The following is a 22,117-nucleotide window of genomic DNA, read 5'->3' on the forward strand; positions in this document are numbered from 1 at the left end:
CAGAAAAAAACCCTGATATTGTGATCTTCAAAGCCTTAACAGCTGTAATAATAATAAAAAAGAGAACACTGTGGACTATCTACAAAGCGAGAACTACAAAACTTAGAAAAAATTGACCTTCCTGGATTATAAAATATTTTTTAAACTGTGACTTTAAAGCGACTGGCAGAGAAAGGATTTTTGGTCATTATGGAGCATCAGAGGTCTGCAGAAAGAATGTACCAAGAAAAAATAAACACTTTCCAGGAGGAAATGTATGTTATGTTACAACAATTTCAAACCATGAGGAAATTAAAAATGATTTTGAAAACTTAAATGAATGCATCTTTAATTTAACGTCACAACACATAAATGATCAGAAAACAAAAAGAAAGAGAGATCATGTAAAGCAGACAACTGAATATAAACTAGTGGAAAGAAATTTAGAGATGGAGACTCAAGTAGAGACTTACAAGAAACACTGGACATGGAAAAGAAAATTCTAAGCCCACAAAATAAATTTGAGGACAAGAAAAAAGATTTGACAAGATGGATTGCAGAGCTGTTGGGGGTACTACAAGAAATGGGGAGACAAGAGATGATGAGAGAAATCTTTAATGAATATGAAGGGGCAAAATCTCTACACAAAGACATGATGTTTGATTTGCCTCTTATATTTACAACATCTACAAGATTATGAAAAGACTCTTTGATTCAATGGAATAAATTGATTGGGAAAGATGTTTGGCAAAAGGAGAGGGCTAAAGTGAGAATTGAGGAATTAGATGATGGGGCGTATCAGAGGGAATACTTAAAAATTAAACACTTGTTCGAATATGGCTGAAGAAATGGAAAGATTTTAGTTTAAGAGGGTTGAATATCCCAAGTAAGATAGTATTTTCTTCTTTCTTTTTCTCTTTTTTATTAAAAAGATTTATTAAATGGAACATCTCAAGATTAAACATAGGTTTAATTATGGGTAAAAAGAACAGAAAAAAAACTTGGAAATAATTGTATACTAGTTTAAGAGGGATATGTATTTTAAGTAGTTTGTTGTTGTTAATTGCGAAGTCGTGTCCGACCCATCGCGATCCCATGGACAACATTCCTCCAGGTCTTCCTGTCCTCTACCATCTTCTGGAGTCCATTTAAATTCACACCTACTGCTTCAGTGACTCCATCCAGCCATCTCATTCTCTGTCGTCCCCTTCTTCTATTGCCCTCAATCTTTCCCAGCATTAGGCTCTTCTCCAGTGAATCCTTCCTTCTCATTAGGTGGCCAAAGTACTTGAGTTTTAACTTCAGGATCTGGCCTTCTAAAGAGCAGTCGGGGTTGATCTCTTCTAGGACCGACCGTTTTGAACGCCTTGCAGTCCAAGGGACTCGCAAGAGTCTTCTCCAGCACCACAGTTCAAAGGCCTCAATTCTTTTGCGCTCAGCCTTTCTTATGGTCCAACTTTCACAGCCATACATTGCAACTGGGAAAACCATGGCCTGGACTATACGCACTTTTGTTGGCATGGTGATGTCTCTGCTTTTTAGTATGCTGTCTAGATTTGCCATAGCTTTCCTCCCAGGAGCAAGCGTCTTTTAATTTCTTGGCTGCAGTCCCCATCTGAGGTGATCTTGGAGCCCAGAAAAATAAAATCTGTCACTACCTCCATTTCTTCCCCATCTATTTGCCAGGAATTGAGAGGGCCGGATGCCATGATTTGGTTTTCTTAATGTTGAGTTTCAAGCCAACTTTTGCACTCTCCTTCTTCACCCGCATCAAGAGGCTCGTTAGTTCCTCTTCACTTTCTGCCATTAGAGTGGTATCATCTGCATATCTTAGGTTGTTGATATTTCTCCCGGCAATCTTAATTCCAACTTTGGATTCATCTAGCCCTGCCTTTCTCATGATGCGCTCTGCATATAAGTTAAATAGGCAGGGCGACAGTATACAGCCTTGCCGGACTCCTTTTCCAATTTTGAACCAATCAGTGGTTCCGTGTTCGTTTCTCACTGTTGCTTCTTGACCCGCATATAGGTTTCTCAAGAGACAAATGAGATGGTCTGGTACTCCCATCTCTTTAAGAACTTGCCACAATTTGTTGTGATCCACACAATCAAAGGCTTTTGCATAGTCAATGAAGCAGAAGTAGATGTTTTTCTGGAACGCCCTAGCTTTCTCCATGATCCAGCGTATGTTGGCAATTTGATCTCTAGTTCCTCTGCCTCTTCGAAATCCTGCCTGTACTTCTGGTAGTTCTCGATCCACATACTGCTGGAGTCTAGCTTGTAGGATTTTAAGCATAACTTTACTAGCATGTGAAATGAGTGCAATGGTGCGATAGTTTGAACATTCTTTGGCATTGCCTTTCTTTGGAATTGTAATGTAAACTGACCTTTTCCAATCCTGTGGCCACTGTTGAGTTTTCCAAATTTGTTGGCAGATTGAGTGTAGCACTTTTACTACATCGTCTTTTAAGATTTTGAATAGCTCAGCTGGAATACTGTCACCTCCACTAGCTTTGTTGTTGCTCAGATTTTCTAAGTCCCATTTCACTTCACATTCTAGGAGGTCTGGTTCGAGGTCAATGACCATCTCCTTGTGGTTATCTGGGATATTAAGCTCATTCTTGTATAGTTCTTCGGTGTAGTTTTGCCATCTCTTCTTAATCTCTTCTGCCTCTGTTAGGTCTCTGCCATTTTGGTCCTTTATCATGCCCATCTTTGCATGAAACGTTCCCTTCATATCTCCAATTTTCTTGAAGAGATCTCTGGTCCTCCCTATTCTGTTGTTTTCTTCTATTTCTTTGCACTTTTCATTTAAGAAGGCATTCTTATCTCTTCTAGCTACTCTCTGGAATTCTGCATTCAGTTGGGTGTATCTTTCTCTTTCTCCTTTGCCTTTCGCTTCCCTTCTTTCCTCAGCTATTTGCAAAGCTTCCTGAGACAGCCATTTTGCTTTCTTGCATTTCTTTTTCTTTTGGATGGTTTTAGTTGCTACCTCTTGTACAATGTTGCGAACTTCCATCCATAGTTCTTCAGGCATTCTGTCTATCAGATCCAGTTCCTTAAATCTATTTGTCACCTCTACTGTATATTCATCAGGAATATGATTTAGTTCATACCTGATTGGCCTAGTGCTTTTCCCTACTTTTTTCAATTTAAGCCTAAATTTTGCAACGAGAAGCTCATGATCTGAGCCACAGTCAGCTCCTGGTCTTGTTTTTACTGATAGAGCTTCTCCATCTTTGGCTGCAGAGTACATAGTCAATCTGATTTCTATGTTGACCGTCTGGTGATGTCCATGTGTAGAGCCGTCTCTTGGGTTGTTTAAAAAGAGTGTTTGTTATGACCATCGTATTCTCTTGACAAAATTCTATTAGCCTGTGCCCTGCTTCATTTTGTTCTCCAAGGCCAAACTTGCCTGTTATTCCGGTTATCTTTTGGCTTCCTACCTTAGCATTCCAATCTCCCATGATGATAAGGACATCATTTTTTGGTGTTAATTCTATAAGGTGCTGTAGGGCTTCATAGAACCGGTCAATTTCATCCTCTTCAGCACCAGTGGTTGGGGCATAGATTTGGACTACTGTGAGATTGAATGGTTTGCCTTGGATTCGAATTGAGATCATTCTGTCATTTTGGGGATTGTATCCCAGTATTGCTTTTCCTATTCTTTTATTGACTATGAAGGCTACTCCATTTCTTCTGAGGGATTCTTGCCCACAGTAGTATACCTGATGGTCATCTGAGTTAAATTCACCCATTCCTGTCCATTTTAGTTCGCTGATTCCTAAGATGTTGATGTTCATTCTTGTCATCTCTTGTTTGACTACGTGGATCTTACATTCCAGGTTCCTATGGAGAAAAAATCTTTACAGCATCGGACTTTCCTTTCACCACCAGATATATCCACAGCTGAGCGTCCTTTCGGCTTTGGCCCAGTCGCTTCATTCTTTCTGGCGCTACTAGTACTAGCCCTCTGCTCTTCCCCAGTAGCATATTGGACACCTTCCGACCTGAGGGGCTCCTCTTCCAGCATCATATCTTTTTTCCTTTTAGTACTGTCCATGGGGTTTTCATGGCAAAGATACTGGAGTGGTTTGCCATTTCCTTCTCCAGTGGATCACATTTTGTCAGAACTCTCTGCTATACCCTGTCCATCTTGGGTGGCCCTGCATGGCATAGCTTTTAGCTTCATTGAGTTACGCAAGCCCCTTCGCCATGACAAGGCAGTAATCCATACAGGGGTTAAGTAGTTTAATTTAATTTAATTTTTAACTCTTTGCTGGAAAAATAAATTTGGATTTGTAAATGTTTTGCAGTTGCGACTTGAGCCTGCTTAACGCCCCTAGTTGGAGGGCTGCAAGGCAAAAGAGATTGTAAAAAGTATAACTGCAGTATAGCAGTTAAACATGCCAAGGTGTAATCAATCAGACCGGTTTGTCTGAAAAACTTTCTGTATTTTAAGTAGTATATTATTTTCTTATTATTTTCTTCCTTTTTTCTTTTTTTTTCCTTCTCTCTCTCTTCTTTTCTTTCTTTTTATTTCTCTTTGGTGTCTTTTTTCCTTTACTTTTTAACATATGAAAATAGACTTAAATACTTAAATGTAACCTTGAGAAATTTTTAGCCAGTAAGAATGTTTTGAACATTGTAGGGAGAACAAATTTAAATAAGAATTGTAAACAAGATTCATCATGAGGCAACCAAGATGACTAGACAGAAAAGAAGCATGATCTTGATGTAATTATTATTGGTAGAAAATTCAGAAAAAAAAAATTAAATTGTTACCTATTGAATTAATAAGAATTGTATTAATTCAAGGTTGGCAAAGAGAATATTATTGGAAGAAGAAGAAATGAAGCAAAGCTATTATGTGGACTTTGTAATATAAAAACTGAATGTTAGTGATTACTTTGTAAATATAAGCCCAGACAACACACTATTTACCAAATATTAAGGTGTTTATGTTAAAAAAAAATCAATAAAATATATTTAAACTAACACTGTGGTAGTTCAACCCTCCTTCTTATATATTTGAACTCAATAGGGATCATACAACAAAATGGGAAAGAAAAAGAAATAGTTCACTGCTTTAATTGCTATAGTTTTATTAACATTTTTCTGCACTCAGTATCTCAGTTACAGATACAGATAATTCCTTAGTTTAGGAATTAATGAAGGAACTCAGGAAGAGTGTAAAATAATGAATCCCCTCCCCTTATATCTGATTAATTTTTGGAACTAATCTCTCTCAAATTATATCATGGAATGTTAGTACTTGAACTGCAAAGTTAAATGATTCTGCCTTTCCAAATTAATGGATATATTATTCTTTTACAGAAGACATGGAATAATATGAATACAAATATTTGCCTCTATATCAGGGCTTTTCAACCGGTGGTATGCGTACCACTGGTGGTACGCGACCACCTGGCTGGTGGTACGTGGCGTCGCCTTCCTCCCCCCCGAGGCATCGCCTTCCTCCCCCCCCTCCGCTCCTTCCCAGCTCACTCACTTGTGGAAAACATGCTGCTTGGCGATGGCCTACAGGAACCCTAACCGAGGGTGCGCGAAGAGCGCAGGTGCAGAGAAAGGCCCCGCCCTCCCCAGGGACTCGTTGTGCAGCAATCGGATTGACTTCATCTCATGCAGGATTGGCATCGCCCTTCCCCCCCCCTCTTCTTACTTCAGAAGCAAACGTGAGCCTGAAGGGGACAGAGCCATCCACTCCTTTGGCAGGTCGGTGTTTGAGACTACTCGCGTGCGGCCCTGAGCACCAACCGAGGTGGCGCAGCAGTTAGAGTGCAGTACTGCAGGCCACTTTAGCTGACTGTGTTCAGCAGGTCAGCGGTTCAAATCTCACCGGCTCAAGGTTGACTCAGCCTTCCATCCTTCCGAGGTAGGTAAAATGAGGACCCAGATTGTTGGGGGCAATGTAAATATATATATATACATTGCTTGCTGGTGTCCACTGCTTAGAGAGTGCTTGCACTTAAGGCGGTATATAAGTCTCATAAATAAATAAATAAATAAATAAATAAACCTCACAACTGCCCCCTCCTTCTTTCTCTCTCTCTCTGTTGCGGCCTCTTCCATTTTCTTTTCCTCTCCTCCCCTTCCACGAGCTTGCAATACCCCTTACAGCCCGCACGTTGCCTCCCAGGGCTCGAGTCTTTTCCCCCTCTCCTCTTCCCGAGGTGCCCAGCTTTACAGAGGGGAAAGCAAAGCGACCAGACAGCGCACGCGCTCCCAGAGGACTCATCCTGCAGTAGCAGCTGGGAATCCAGGCCGTTTGTTTTGTTGATCCCCTTTCGGGCCAGAAGCGCACAGCGTTGCCCGTATCACGGGCTTAAAGTTTTTTTAACTTGCTGCTTTTAGGGACAGTGTAAAGATAACCTCCGGGAGGCGTGCACGGGGCAAGTGTCTTGGCCGTCTTCTTTCCCAGCTCACTTGCTTGCAGAAAGCGAGCAAACAAGATTGCTGGGAGCCAGGGTAAACAGGAGGTGTCTCCTGCCTGCTTTGGACGGGGCTACTCTGGAGAGATGCAGGGCTGTTAATTTGCCAGAAAGTTGCTGGAAGTGTTTGGCTGGGGAGTGGGGGAGGACGAAGAGGACGGGCTCGGCTGGTGTTGTGCTTTGTGGGTGAGGACTCGTCTCTGTGTGTGTGTGTCTCAATCACACACTCCTTCCCAGCTCACTTGCTTGCAGAAAGCCACGGGGTGGAGGAGGAGGGTGGAGAAGGAGGGAGGAGGGTGGAGAAGGAGGGAGGGGAGGGCTCTGGCAGGTCTTGGGCTGGTGTTGCACTTTGTGGATGAGGGTGTGTATGTATGTGTATGTGTGTGTACACACACAAAACGCAAGGATCCTTGGGGGAACAAGTGTCCTTTGGGCGTGTGCTCAGAAACGCAAGAAAACAACCAAGTTCAGAGAGCCCCAAGGACCCCTCATGTCAACCCTGAGCTATAAATACTCTCCTTTATCAGTTGAATAAAAGTGTTATTCTTTTCAATATTTCTCAACTTTTCTGCACCCTTCTGGGTTGCATTATCATTATCATCATCTTAACTTTATTGCAGTCATTAACCAGAACAAAATAATTGGCATTCAAATACTCAGAATATCCAAAAGTAAAGTGAGAAATTCAGGATGGTTAAAAAAGTACTTTCACACAAACATTTTGGCTAAAAAACAGTATCAAATTAGAATATGTTAAAAGGGCTTATTATACTACAGATATACAACAAGATGAAATTTAAATATGCAATCTGGATAATATGAACTTGGAATAGCATTGTAAAATATGAATATATGCACAAATACACATGCATATTCATATACATTCTCCCTCTCCCTTTCTCACATACACACACACACACACACACACACACACACGTAGCCCGCTTATCCTGGGGCTTCACTTAGCAAGCAGCATATTTGGAGGAGGGCACCCACCCCAGTCCCACCCCCTTCCACCAGAGACCCATGGAATTCCCCCACACGGGCACCCTGCAACCTGAGGGGGGGAGGGATGGACAATGGAAGGGAAGGAGGGAAGGAGGATGGGACAAAGGAGGGAAGGAAGGGACAATGGGAGAGGGAGGGAAGGAGGGCACCCACCCCAGTCCCACTCCCCTCCACCAGAGACCCATGGATTCCCCCCACACAGGCACCCTGCAACCTGAGTGATGAGCTGGCCACCCTCCCCCAGCCATTGACTTCGCTTGTCAAAAAGTTACAAAAGGTGATCACATGACCCTGGGACACTGTGACCGTCATAAGTATGAATCAGTTGCCAAGCATCCGAATGTAAATCACATGACTCTGGGGATGCTGCAACAGTCATAAGTGTGAAAAATGGTCATAAGTCACTTTTTTCAGTGCCGTTGTAACTTCGAACAGTCACTAAGCAAATTGTTGTAAGTCGAGGACTACCTGTATTTTATCATTTTTTTCCTCTTTTTTTTTTTTTGGTCCAGTTTTTGAAACCTTGCTGGGCGACTGGTGGTACTCGGATATTGCCTTATCCTAAAAGTGGTACAATGGGTGAAAAGGTTGAAAACCCTGCTCTATATGCTCTTCCAGGAAATGGAGAAAGATTGTATATGTGTTTGTTTCTTTAGCATTAGAAATATTAGAGCATATTCCGTGGCTGCTACCATCTTGCTGAGTTCCTGGTGGGTACGGATGTCCTCCACAGGAACTCGGCCTTGTAATTCCCAGAGCCAGCAAAGTGTGGCTCTGGTGAAAAAGGAGGCGGAGGTAGCTGCCCTGGTGGCCCATGCTATTGCTTGGTGTGTTCTTCTATAGACGGACTCACCCTTTCGGTCCTCGGCCTTAACAGCCTCTGCAAAATCTCCTGATATGGCTGTGTCCGATATCAGGGGTCCTATGGGTTCGTCCACCGCTGGTACCTCCAAGGTTCCCTCCAGCTCCTTGGCTACATTAAATAGCCTCTTCTCTGTGTTGCTAGGAAGAGGTAGGGAGGCTGGTGCTGACCACTGTTTCCTTATTGTGTTTAGGAACAGGGTCGGGCATGGTATGCGGTGTTGAGTGGTTACCTTTTCGGCGAACATTGGATCAGCCACCGTGTCGACTGTGATAGGTTCCACTGCTGTCCCTTGACCAAGATGGGCTGTGGCTTCAGCCTTGCGCAGAATGGTGACAAAAAGAGAGGGGTTAAAAAGGCCGTTAAAGGAGGGCACTTGAGTTATCCTCCTCCTCGGACATTTGGATCTCCTGTGACGTACCTGGTTGGTCAAGCTAAGAATCCTCGGAGATTGACGAGTCTGAGAGGGAAGAGGGGTCCTGTTGGTCCTCCGTTTCCTCCCGATGCCTCGATTTATGCCTTTGTGGCTTGGGCTTGGAGGCCTGAGCCTTGGACTCAAACGCGCGGTCTACTGCCTGCGCTATTAAGGTAGTTAGTAGGTTCCCCGTCAGAGCAGGAGGGGTAGCCATTACCTGCGTCCCTGCCGGTGCTGTAGTTAGCGTGGTCACCGGAGGCTCTTGTGTCCTACGTGGTGAGGGGGATCGGGAAAGCGATGAGAATTCACCTATCCCGCCTCCTGCTGGGGACTGAGATGAATCCCCAGTAGACCAAACGCCCAGTGGGGATGAAGAGAGCCCCAGTGGTAGTTTGGGAACTATTCCCCTGCTCTGACTATTTTCAATTCTGGCCCTTTTCTCGGCCCTGTTGAATTCTTTTTCCAGGGCTTGGTGCCTTCTGATTGCCTGTTTGTCTGCCTTTCTGGATGATTTCCTTGCAGCCTTGATTCTGGAGGCTGCAGGGGCTTCCGAACCCTCTGAAGCGGGTGCTCCAGAAGTTGAAGGCAAGGCTCCAGTAGAGGGAATGATGGCTTCCTCCATTCTCCATTAACGCAGGGTCACGATAGGGGAACCTCGGTAGGAGAGCTTCTACTCTGAGTAAGGACAGACACACTACAGGGGGCGCCTGGAACCCAGGAACAGACTCTGTGAATGGTCTGAATTAGTCACTGTGCACGGATAAGGACAGGCACACTAATGGGGATGCCTGGAATCCGGCTTAGACTGTAGTGGGTAAGGACAGGCACACGACTGGGGATGCCTGGAACCCACCACTAAATCCAGAAAAACGTACGGGCCACTGATGGGGGGCCCGAAGTCCGGATGGAGCCAGAGGCAACTTAATTCAATTAGTTATGAAAGTCCTTAATTTATTCTGGGAGTGAAGGCACCACGTCCTGGAGTAAGAAGCTATTAGTGTCTGCTTCTTGTATGCTAAAAAACCCCTTGCAAGGAAACTATATATATATATATCAGTAAGGGGCTCTATTATTCTAGTGTTGAAGAGCCCCTTTGTCTCTAGGCCGGACCAAGGAGGTATTTCAGGGATTCTGATTCCCTATCTGCTTCCTTAAAATTCAAATCCCGGCCACGCGTGCGCAATTGCTAGTCGCGCATGATTTATGGCTCTTTGTTGTTCAAAAAAATGGCCGCCGCAGGCAGGAAACTACTGCGCATGTGTTAAAATGGCTGCCGCGCATGCGCAGTAGCTTCCCCTGTTGCCTGTGCCATGTGCATGTGGAAACAAAGGCTGCGCATGCGCTGAGTTGCCCCGGTAATGGCGGCTCTTTTAAATGTCCCGGAGAGTGCCTGGTAAACTAAACAAACGGCGACTCGTTTTCCCAGCTGGTTCGCGCCGCCCGCAAGCGTCCCCGGACCTCCCTCCCTCCATGCGTGCATCCCTTTAACTCTCTGCTACCCCCGCAGAGCTAACGGCTGCTGTTTTTAAGCTCTTAAGATTATTGAAAAAAAGCTCTGTCCGGCCGATCGGTTTTCTTTCTCTTATTTTTTTTTTTTTAAAACCTGGCCTGCTGACGTGTAGCAGAGGGAGAGGGATTGGGTTAGGGAGGGATTTTAAGGGGTTTACCCCCTTTTCTAACAAGGATGATATTCCCTTAGGAATCTAAATTCCAAAATCCTGTGATTTAGAAGAATTTGGATAGTTTTAAATTTTCAATCAAATTAAATCTAATTAATTCCAATTAACTTAACCTAAAATTCTCAGCTACTGGAAATTAATCCACCAATGGAAGAGAAACTATACCTGCCTAGGAGCCAAAGTTGAAACGTCTGAATCCTGGGCAAGATCAGTCAAGACTGGGATCTCGTGGTCCAGGACAGGCGTGGCAACTTTGGCTGACTGATCTGATTGGGCAGGAATACAGTCTCAACCCATTGGTGGATTATCCATCTCCAGTGCTGGAGAATATGCACTGTCAGTATTATTACCTTTTAATAGCTTTGTTATTAATTTATGTATATACAAAACATTCCCTTATGCACTCATTCGTTGATTAATGAAGCAGGGTATAGTTAAAAAAAAACATTCCTATCATTTACGTGGCTGTAGCCAATTGCTCATATGATAGTGACAAGGAACTGTAATACAAGAATTATATTTAATAAGCATTATAATAATAATAAAGTTGGAAGGGACCTTGGAGGTCATCTAGTCCAACCCCCTGCTCAGGCAGGTAACCCTATACCATTTCTGATAAATGGCTGTCCAATGTCTTATTAAAAACTTCCAGTGTTGGAGCATTCATCGCTTCTGGAAGCAGGTTGTTCTACTGGTTAATTGTTCTGTCAGGAAGTTTCTCCTTAGTTCTAGGTTGCTTCTCTCCTTGATTTATATGAAATTTCATAGCCCCCCCCCCCGATTTTATAACTGTATCTCCTACCATTGCATCAATTGAAAGATCATATTGTGAATCTACAAAGACTGTATACAATGCAATTTTTGAACAGTTTAGATTGAACAATGCATTGGATACAGGCTAGCCAGCAGTATATAAACGTTTGGCTGGTACACAGCCCTCCTTGAAATAATATGTTGCATTATCAAGGATCCTCATCTCACATCTGCTAAAACATACAATTGTAATGTATCCTGATAATGATAACTTTCCAGTTGTTCTCCATTTAAGAATATTAGGGAATATAACATACTTGGGCATTAGTGCTGCTCATAAAATGGATTCTGAAATAGGTCCAGTTTGGATTAAATGGCCATTTCACAGTAGAACCATTTGGTGAAAGGCCCACTGAGCTCTAAAGAAGCTGCACAGGTCCATTCTACTATTATGAAGAAGATGTAGATAAATCTATTCTAGCAAATTAAATTAGATTACTTCTACTGGTAATTAATAAAAAACAGAGTTCTACCTTACTAGCTTGGCTCCTCCTTATTTCTTCTGAGAAATTTGTCAGCAAATGGAAAGGTGAGATCTGACATAAGTTGAATGATTGTGATAACTCACTGAAGTTATCCTAGGTTATGATCAAGCCAGACCCAAGATAAGACAAATAATAATAGATAAAGAAAGCCAGGAAGCTCAGTCCTGTGTGCCAACAGGGATATATCTGGGGTGCTCAATTCACTAACTTAAGTCTAGCTAGCTACATGGGGCAGACTGTAATATTCAAATATACGTGGGATATACAATATTAGCATGATTTAATTTTTTGCCTACCCAGTTGTCTTGGAAGTTAGTTAAAAAGAAAATTCTGTAATGAACAGCTTTCTCCATGTGGGAGTGGTCACATTGAAACCACTGCTCATTTTTTCTACACCATTGTTTCTTAAACTTTTTTCTCTCAGGATTCCTTTCCACTTTGAAAAATTATGGAGGACCCCAAAAGAATTTTTGTTTGTATGCAGACAGTCCTTGACTTTTAATCATTCATTTAGCAATCATTCAAAGTTACAACGGCACTGAAAAAAGTTACTTATAACGAATCTTCACATCACCATCACAGCATCCGCAGTCACATGATCAAAATGTAGGTGCTTGGCAACCAACATCTATTTATGATGGTTGCAGCATCCTAGGGGTCATGTGATCACCATTTGCATCCTTCCCAGCCAGCTTCCCAGCAAAGTCAACAGGGAAAGCTAAATTCACTTAAGAACTGCATGCTTAACAACCATGGTGAAAAAGGGCATAGGATTGGGTGCAATTCACTTATCCACCTTGCTTAGCAGTGGAAATTCTGCCCCCAATTGTGGTCATATGTCAAGGACTACCTGCTGATCATATTTATTGATATTTACTAAATTAAAAATTAAATTCGATGCATTTGATATGAGTTCACATGTTTGATGGGATTTGTATATTGTATTACATTTCAAAACAGGCTTCCAAATAGTTTTGATTTTGAGAACTCCTGAGAAGGCTTTGGGAGAGCCCCAGGAATTCAAGGACCACACAAGTCTGTTCTATGCTACCTCTTTTATCAGGATATTCAGCCACAATTCTTAATTTAACACCCATAACAGCAAATTATCCAGGTGATCCAGATTTATTTTATCTCCTTCTATCGTCTCACAGAATTGATACAATCTCTCTGAATGCAGCTAAATATTATATTTGCAAGAGTATAGAACTACAGCATTTTATTCTATCAATTATTTTATTATTCTGAATTTTAATTTATTAGTTGGTTACAATTGTTACAAAGTAGTCTATTGTTAGTATTTTTAATATAAATGTGTCTGTACATCTCTGAGTCAGTCTTTACTCCTGGCAACTGCCTGGACAATTCTCTGCACATCTGCAGAAATGATTTGCATTTGTCTTCTTCCTGGAACTGACAGAATGGGACTGGTTCAAAGTCATCCAGTTGGCTTCATGCCTAAGCAGAATTAGAACTCAAATCTCCTGGCTTCTAGCCTGCTGCCTTAACTGTACCAAAATGGATCTCTAGTATAAACATTAGTTTTACTATATTTAGGGTGATAGACTTTTCAGTGTTGTAATTTAGATTAGTATTATGGATTTTATGGATTGAATGCTCATAATTCTGTTATAATATACCATGCCCAAGGTCACCCAGCTAACTTTGTCTAAGGCAGGACTAGAACTCATTCACCTGGTTTCTAGTCTGATTCCTTAGCTACTACACCAAACAGGTTATCACATCCACTATATCTATTATTTTATGATTTACTTCTCATTGATGAAATAAAGTTCTTCTCCCTACCTCAAGAAATCATTCATATAGCCCCTAAAAGTGAAGTACAATTATTTTTAGATGTCCATTAAAAACTGGATGACATAAGCTAGTTCATAGAAAACTCATATTGTATTCATATTCTCAATGTGAATATGTGTTTATGGCACAACACTGAATCTTTGTAACTGCTTTCCAAAAGAAATTTCATTGCTAATTCATTTTATTTTTTCTGACAATTTTTTTTGAAGATTTTTTTGCTTTATTTTCACAGGCAAGGTAGACCCCCTTATTCAATCTCATCTTCCCTAGACAAAAATGGGACTCTCCAAGGCATCACATAGAAGCAACAGAGAATTACTGTGTTTCTGGTTTATATAAAACCATGTAGGTTTGTCAGTCTAACAGAATTAATTCAAATGCAATCTTAATGTCTAGGTTAAACAGAAGCAAAGTTCTATTTCTCAATTACAGAATATCTAGTCTACAGGTCTTTTTCAGGGACCTTTTATTCCACTATCTGAAAGCAGTCTTTCTCTTCAGCAACAGATTTCTACTTATCCAGAGCTGGTGGTGCATCTGCTATAAGAAATTTTCATTATTCTCTGCAAACTAAGTTGATTGGATTCATTTTAATTTGGACTCCAGTATTAGACAGGTTCCCTCTCTTCCCTGTATACCAAACAGAGATAAAATGGAGACAAGTTTCTTTCTAATGTTTTCTTCCTTTTCCAAACTTAAAACTTGTGTTGCCAATTGTCACATTTCTTTCTCCAAGGTCATCTCTGTGCTTCTCTACAGCAATGCTCCTCTCACCTAATCAGTATCCTGTTAGGCATGTCAGGTCTTTCAACACATCTCACAGGGGCTTCGCTTCACCTTGTTACATATTGACCGAGCATCCACCAATACCAGACTGAGGGCAAGCTAAACTGTCTACCAAACTATCGTCCTCCTGGTCCCAAGAAAGGGATATTTGGGTTATTGGAGGGAGCCTGCACTCCATTTTTCTCCTTTTACAAGGGAATTAAAATATTGGCAATTCTTTTCAATTTTAGTTAATTCTTAATTCAGAAAACAATTCTTTTTAAAGGGGCAGATTTTAAAGAAAAACCAAATGCACAGGTATAGTATAAGTGGTACTTGGTTCAATAGTAGTAACTTGGAGTCCTAGTGGACAATGACTTAAATATGAGCCAGCAGTGTGCCTGTAGCTGCCAAAAAAACCAACACAGTTTTAGGCTGCATTAACAGAGGGATAGAATCAAGATCAAATGAAGTGTTAATACCACTTTATAATGCCTTGGTAAGACCACATTTGGAAAACTGCATCCAGTTTTGCAAAAAAGATGTTGGGACTCTAGAAAGTCAGAGAAGAGCAACAAAGATGATTAGGGGACTGGAGGCTAAAATGGTTGCTGGAATTGGATATGTCTAGTTTAATGAAAAAAAGGACAAGGGATGACATGATAGCAGTATTCCAATATTTCAGGGGTTGCCACAAAGAAGAGGGAGTCAAGCTATTCTCCAAAGCACCTGAAGGCAGGACAAGAAGCAATGGATGGAAACTAATCACGGAGAGAAGCAAGCTAAAACTAAGGAGAAATTTCTTGACAGAAAAATTAATCAGTGGGACAACTTGCCTTCAGAAGTTATGCATGCTCCAATACTGGAAGTTTTTAAGAAGAGACTGGACAACCATTTGTCTAAAAGGCATAGTGTTTCCTGCTTGAACAGGGAGTTGGACTAGAAGACCTCCAAGATCCCTCCCAACTCTGTTACTCTTTAAATCAGTGGTTCTCAACCTTTTTAATGCCGCGACCCCCAACCGGTCGTAAGTCGAGGACTACTCAACTGGTCGTAAGTCAAGGACTACTCAACTGGTGCAGCACCGTTTGCAGAATGGGACTTTTGGCGGGCTCAGCAGGGCAGAGACAGCCTGGACAATTCCTATTGGCTTTTGAAAGCCAATAGAATTAAACTCTATTCAAGAGAGTCTATTCTATTGGCTTTCAAAAGCCAATAGAATAAAAGGGAGTAGCACAGCTAAGGAAAAGGGGAAAAAAATGGCGGACTGCGTTGTCTGGCGACCCCCGTGAAATGGTCGTTTGACCCCAAATGGGGTCCCGACCCACAGGCTGAGAACCACTGCTTTAAATCATAGGATGGCATATGAAGATGGTCTAAAACTTGTCACTTGAGTGAAAGCATCAGTATTAGTTTTTACTTGAAAAACTATATAGAAACATAGCGTATGAAGTTGTCAACATTAGATTCTTGCAATAAGAACTTACCACTTTATCTAATTGGATCAAAAACAAGTCTAGAATGGTTTGGTACAGAAAAGGAAGCTAGAAAACCAGTGAGAAGAAAGCTTTGTTCCATTAAAGTACAAGAATTGGTGTACACCAAATTATCTGCAAAAGGATTTCAAGCTAAACTTTTTTCCTTGCAGGATCATTATAGGGCTTATTAACAAATGTTCACTGTTCCCAGAAAATAAGATACAAGATAGATTTTTTAAAATTCTTCCTACATAACATTAAAAATCGTAAGCTTAATGCTATGCTTTAGACAGAATGTTCTTATTGTGTACTCCACGTTCCGATCCTAAAGTTTCTGAAAAAATATATACGCAGATACAAAACTTAAGATTTCCTGAGCTAATTCAATGTTGTAATAGTGATATTCAGATTGTTTTACAATATTACTATCCTGGCAATTCCTGGTTTGGGGCTGGGAAGGATACAAAGAGTTCTTACTTTAAAGCACTGCATTTTGAGTTTGCTCAGACTGAACTGCTATGACTGAGACTATGTTTGAGATTATCTCAAGGTTGCATTATTGCTTTCTTGCCAGATGCATGAGAAATATAATGAAAGTAATTTAAAAGGTTTTGTTTTTAATTACGATACCTATGGATAGGCACATTTGCAAGATTTGTAAGTGGCAGATTTATAAGAATTGAATGTTGTGCTTTGAGTTGCTGTGTGGAATGGAGTATTACCTATCACAGTGATTACAGGCATTGGAGGAAAGAAGAGATTATTAGAAATAGAAGGAATGTGTAACTGATGCTCCAGCAGGAACAGGGAGAACTGGGAATACAGATCAGTTAAGTAGAGTAGTTGCTAAAAGGGTTGGATAATGGAAAAAAGGAGTGACATTGGATGTCTAGAAGATGCCTGGAAAAAGAGGGGATTTTGCTTTTCTTCTCTTCCTCAATACCTTGTAAAAAAGGCTTGGCTTACAAAAATGAAGTAAAGTGAAGTTGTCTAGAGAAGGCATTAACAAATATCAGTGTTTAATTAAACAACTGTATGACTAAAGGAGGGGAGTCAAGGAACTTCAAAGAAGCTCCATAAATTAATGTATATTAGATTGTCAAGCTAGACATGTAGTTAAAGCATGCACAAGCACAACAGAGATAACTATATATTACAAATACAAACAAATTATTTTGTTTGCAATACAGCAATAAACATTATTTTAGTCGGAAGAACATTCCGTTTGAATTAGTTTCTGTTCCTTTTCTACTTCCAAGAGTTTGCAACAGTTGTTTTGCACATAGTCTCAACCGTTCTGGAAATGTTTCAAGCTTGGAATGAAGTGTTTTGAATTGGACAGAGATATTTTCAAGCTCAAAATGCTCCCAGAATGACTGGCACAGCCCATTTCAAAGTTGAAAGTGTTTTAAATTTAAAAAGTTTGCAGTCCATTATTAGCATTTATATTTGTTGTATGTTCCATTTAAGGACAAGGGTTGCTTTATTTCATTATTTGTTTATTTGAAATTTCAGTTATATTTACTGCCTATTATCGGCTGATAGATTTAACTAGATAATACATTATCATGCATATTTGTTGAATGATCCCACCTAAAAGAATGTAACATTTAAAACAGCATTATGGGAAGGAGGAAATTAGATGACAAGAACTTTGATATAGGAAGCCCATTCAACATTTTGATCCTATCATGGAGGTTTCCTATCATGTTTGGAAGAATTCCAAGTTGACAAGTCTACTCGTCTGGGGTCAGCTGTCCCATCAAAACCAAAACTGCATATAAACAAGCAATTATGGTTTAAGGTGCTGGCCTAGAAACTGGTACACTGTGAGTTCTAGTCCCAATTTAGGCATGAAAAACCAGCAGAGTGACTTTGAGCAGCCACATTCTTTCAACCTAACTCACTTCACAGGGGTGTTGTAATAGAGAAAATAAGAGGAGGAAGACTAAGATGTTTGACACCTTGAGTTGTATATGAAAAAAAATTGTGGGTTAAAAAAACCCCCTCAGAATTGGTTTTAAATAATAATTTAGATTTTGCATAATGTCTGAAATGGACGAATGGACTAGATCAGGGGTAGGCAACCTTGGCTCTTTTATGACTCGTGGACTTCAACTCCCAGAATTCCTGAGCCGCTCAGGAATTCTGGGAGTAGAAGTCCATGAGTCATAAAAGAGCCAAGGTTGCCTATCCTTGGACTAGATAGTCCTCGACTTATGACCACAACTGAGCCCAGAATTTCTGTTGCTAAATGAGAAATTTGTTAAGTGAGTTTTGACTCATTTTTCTTGCCACTTGTGTTAGGTGAATCACTGCAGTTGTTAAATTAGTAACATGAACTTGGCTTCCCCATTGACTCTGCTTGTCAGAGAATTGCAAAAGATGATCACATGATCCCAGGACATAAATAGGTTCATAAATATGAACCTGTTGTCAAGCATCCAAATGTAAATCACGTGACCATGGGGATGCTGCAACGGTCTTAAGTGTAAAAAATGGTCATAAGTCACTCTTTTCAGTGCTGTTGTAACTTTGAATAGTCACTAAATGAACTGTTGTAAGTCGACGACTACCTAGTCGAAGACTACCTATGTAGGTCAAAATGACAATGTTATGAAATATAAATTTGTATTTTCTGTAAGCAATCATTTCCCCCTATATTTTAATCAATTTGCACATTCCTACATCAGTAAAGTACAAGGGCAATTTGGAAATAAACCTCTGTTTGGTTATCAATGACAGACACTTACAGATACAGTACTTTTATTATACACATTAGAAAACTACATTACATTACTTTTTGACATAGTCGCCATTCAAATTGAGGCACGTCATAACGTCTTACAAGGTTTGAAATTCCTTAGTAGTAGTCGCTCGACGCCAAATCTGGGCTATAAGGGGGGTGATCAAAAACATCCCAATGGAACTGCTTCAAAAGTTCTTGGGTGCGTCTAGCGGTGTGCAGGCGTTATCGTGAACCAACAGCACACCGGAAGTCAGCATGCCCCGATGCTTGTTATGGATGGCTCGTCTGAGCTTTTGTAACATTTCACAGTAGACTTCTGAATTGATGGTCGAACCACGCTCTATGAACTTCATTAGCAGTACTCCTTTGGCATCTTCACATTTGGCGGGATCTTCTATGGCACCACTTTCAGAGTGGTGCTGGTTCACAATAATGCTCGCCCACACACCGCTAGATTCACCCAAGAACTTTTGAAACAGTTCTGTTGGGATGTTTTTGATCACCCCCTCCCATAGCTCAGATTTGGCGTAGGCGACTACTACTAAGGAATTCCAAAGCTTGTAAGACATTATGACAAGTGCCTCAATTTGAATGGCGATTATGTCAAAAAGTAATGTAATGTTTTAATCTTCTAATGTATATAATAAAAGTTCTGTATCTGCAAGTGTCTGTCATTGATAACCAAAGAGAGATTTATTTCCGAATTGCCCTCATAAATTTACTTGTTCAGCCAGTATTTTTAATATAGAATACCTAGTTTCAAATAGCACGTTGAAAGACAATGTAGGTAAAAAACAAACAAACTGCAATTTTGGAAGCATATGTGGTTGATGGGTTAAGGATGTTGCATCTCCTCTCCTTTTCTCCCAGAATAAAATACCTTTCTAGTGGATGCTTCTATGGATATTTGTGCATCCTTAACACACTGTATCAGAGCACTATGTTACTGAAGAATTCACATGTTTCTATAGTATTGCTCTTGGAATGCTGAATTCTCAAAAGAAGTCTTCAAATTGTGATACCTTTTACCCAAATAAATATTGGCTTACTCCATTCAATGGTAGAAATCTATTTCAGTGGAACGTGTGTGTAAAATAAAGCTGTAATTCAATATATAAAAATAACACTGTACTGCAACATACCTCATTGCCACATTGCTGCCATCAATAACTATTGGCCTCAGGTTGTCACCATCCACAAGAACATCCTCTTGAAGGGGAGAGTCAGATCTCTGAGAATCAATGGAAGATGCTTCTCGCATTACACTAGTGTTAATAGAAATTACATTCTGATCTGCCTCAGTTTTATTTCCAAGTTTGACAAGTTCCCCCAATATATCATTGATTAAAGCATCAGTACCAAGTTTATTCAGCACAAGTTGAATTTGTTCTTCAGAGTAACCTAACTTAAGCGCAAAATCAAGTTTGGTTTGATATTCTTTCACCATATCAGGTTTTTTAATTTCTTTAGATCCTATCTGAACTTCCTCCAACTTAATGTCTTGTAAAATTTCATTGCGCTTTAGAATATGTGGTTCTAAACATGAATACTTTTGTCTGTGATCCTTAGATAAAGAGCATGGTTCTGTTCTAATTTTAGCTGCTTTTCCCAATTCATTATCAGAATTTGTATTTTCCTCAGAATCACAACTGAAGCTTCTGGTTTCTTCAGACAGTTCTTTCTTAGGATCCTCTTTTTTAGAATTAATTTTATCCATAGTTGGTTTTTCTATCATTGACCAAGGTGCAATTGCACTTATTTGAGTCTCTGATGTATCCTCATAGAGGTGTCCGAGGTCATGCTTCAAGTGATCCTTCAAGCCCATGAAGTTGCCGCATGTGATTGACTCCACTTTGTTGGTTTTTCTGTGTACAAAGTATCTTGTAGTTCTAAAAAAGAAACAATAAAGTTAAAACTAATTTTTGAAATGTACTTTGCAATTTTCATTTTTTTTAATATTGGATCCAAATTTTCTTTTGTTCACCTCATTAAGAAATGCCTGATACGCCCTGCATGCAAATATGACTTTGAGAAGCTTCCGAAATGAATATGTTCACAAAGTACAAAGCAATTTATGAGACTGAATGTCTACAAAGGCAGAAACAAAAAAAATAGAAACATTTCCTCTAATCTATAAGTAGCAGCAAGCAAAAAGGAAGCCTTCCAACACAAATTTTTAAAATCAGTTTCCATATATATAAAACAATACTGTATATAGGAAAAATGGTTATATATAGCATAAAAGGATGGGGGGGGAACTGAGAACAATACAGATTACTGGATTGGGAGTGAAAATAGAAAGGTACTCTTTTTCTCAACAAGTGTCCAACATTATCACATCTGATGACAACAGCCATCTGTTTGGCACAGGATATCCTCAGAAGCCTAAATCTGTGGATTAGGGCCAATGGACAAAAGAAATGATTTTTGTCCCCTCTTTCAAAAACATTTAAAAATTAGTCCTAGATTACTTGTAATCTAGTATGTAATTTTTACATACATGGTTGAAACTTTCCTGAAGCCCCAGGGTAATAGCAAAAGTTTTAATTTTGAAGCTTGAACTGTTCAGTCTGGAAATAGTGGTATTTTTAATGTGTAATGTTAGAAATGTAAGCTGTCTAAATTGTTCATCATGTAGGGAAATTGACTTTATAATTATCAGTAAAGATGTTCAAAAAGTTCATAATTTATTCCCAATGATCTATTTTTCTCCAATATTTTTCTTTTTCTTTGCCCAGCTATTAAAAAATAATTTCCAATATTATTTGTAATTAGATTTTTCCCTGATGTATATTACTATAAAATTTAACTGGATTGCATAGCTCATTTTAGTCTCTTTACAGAAAGTCTGCTTGTTTTCTTTAACTACTCCATTTTATTTCAAAGATGCAGGACTACAATAATATCAGTGTTGACAATGAAGACAGAAAAGGCTTAAGTTTATTAACATAACCTTTTGGTTCATTCAAATAATGCTATAGGTCAAATACATGGTTAATTCAGAAAGTAAAACTAAACAACATGATAATTTTCTAACTGCTGCAATTCCCTCAGTCCATTGCCACTGATAAATTACAACAGTATAAAAGAATACAGTTTAAACCAACACTTCGGTGGCCTTCATAAACTACAACCAAAATGTACCTTAGAAAAAGAAAAAGAGATGGAAAACTATGTTGCTTAGCAACTAGCTTTTCGTTGCTAGGATGCACTCCTTTAACAAGCTATCATGAATGCTAGCAGAGTGCAGGAATAATTTAGTATGAACAAAGCCTATAAAAAAGAAGGGGACTTAAGTGCGTGTCTGGTATACCCTTGGAGAACAATGCAGCTGCCAAATGAATCTGGAAGCTCCTACATCATTGTTCCATAAACCCTGCAAGCTGCTCTGATTGAAGGAAATTATTTAACAGGCAACATTTTTAAACTGAACTAAAAAGTTCAAATTGGCTCCTGTACTGCCGTAGTTAATAGTTAATATGTCGAGGTAATGGACCACTCTTCAAGTGCATGCATCATGCCAAAACTGCCTCGTACTGAAATATTTTCTTGAAGCAACAACCATCAATTTCAATTGGATTTCGGTAAGACTGGGTTCTATTTACACACTGTCA

General features: G+C 39.9%; 2 protein-coding genes across 2 annotated transcripts in view; one reads left to right on the forward strand and one right to left on the reverse strand.

Annotated features, from left to right (window-relative positions):
* LOC120311708 (radixin) overlaps window positions 1-22,117 on the forward strand; it is a 73,585-nt gene that overhangs the window by 48,574 nt on the left and 2,894 nt on the right. The window lies entirely within an intron of this gene.
* ZC3H12C (zinc finger CCCH-type containing 12C) overlaps window positions 1-22,117 on the reverse strand; it is a 56,057-nt gene that overhangs the window by 13,348 nt on the left and 20,592 nt on the right. The window contains exon 2 of the mRNA XM_039351518.1: window positions 19,646-20,392. Coding sequence (XP_039207452.1) covers window positions 19,646-20,328 — 683 coding nt within the window. The 5' untranslated portion in view covers window positions 20,329-20,392. The remainder of the gene's footprint in view (window positions 1-19,645; window positions 20,393-22,117) is intronic.

This window comes from Crotalus tigris, unplaced genomic scaffold (assembly GCF_016545835.1).
Source record: "Crotalus tigris isolate CLP2741 ecotype Arizona unplaced genomic scaffold, ASM1654583v1 scf7180000018371.15429387391:27106975, whole genome shotgun sequence".
NCBI lineage: Eukaryota > Metazoa > Chordata > Lepidosauria > Squamata > Viperidae > Crotalus > Crotalus tigris.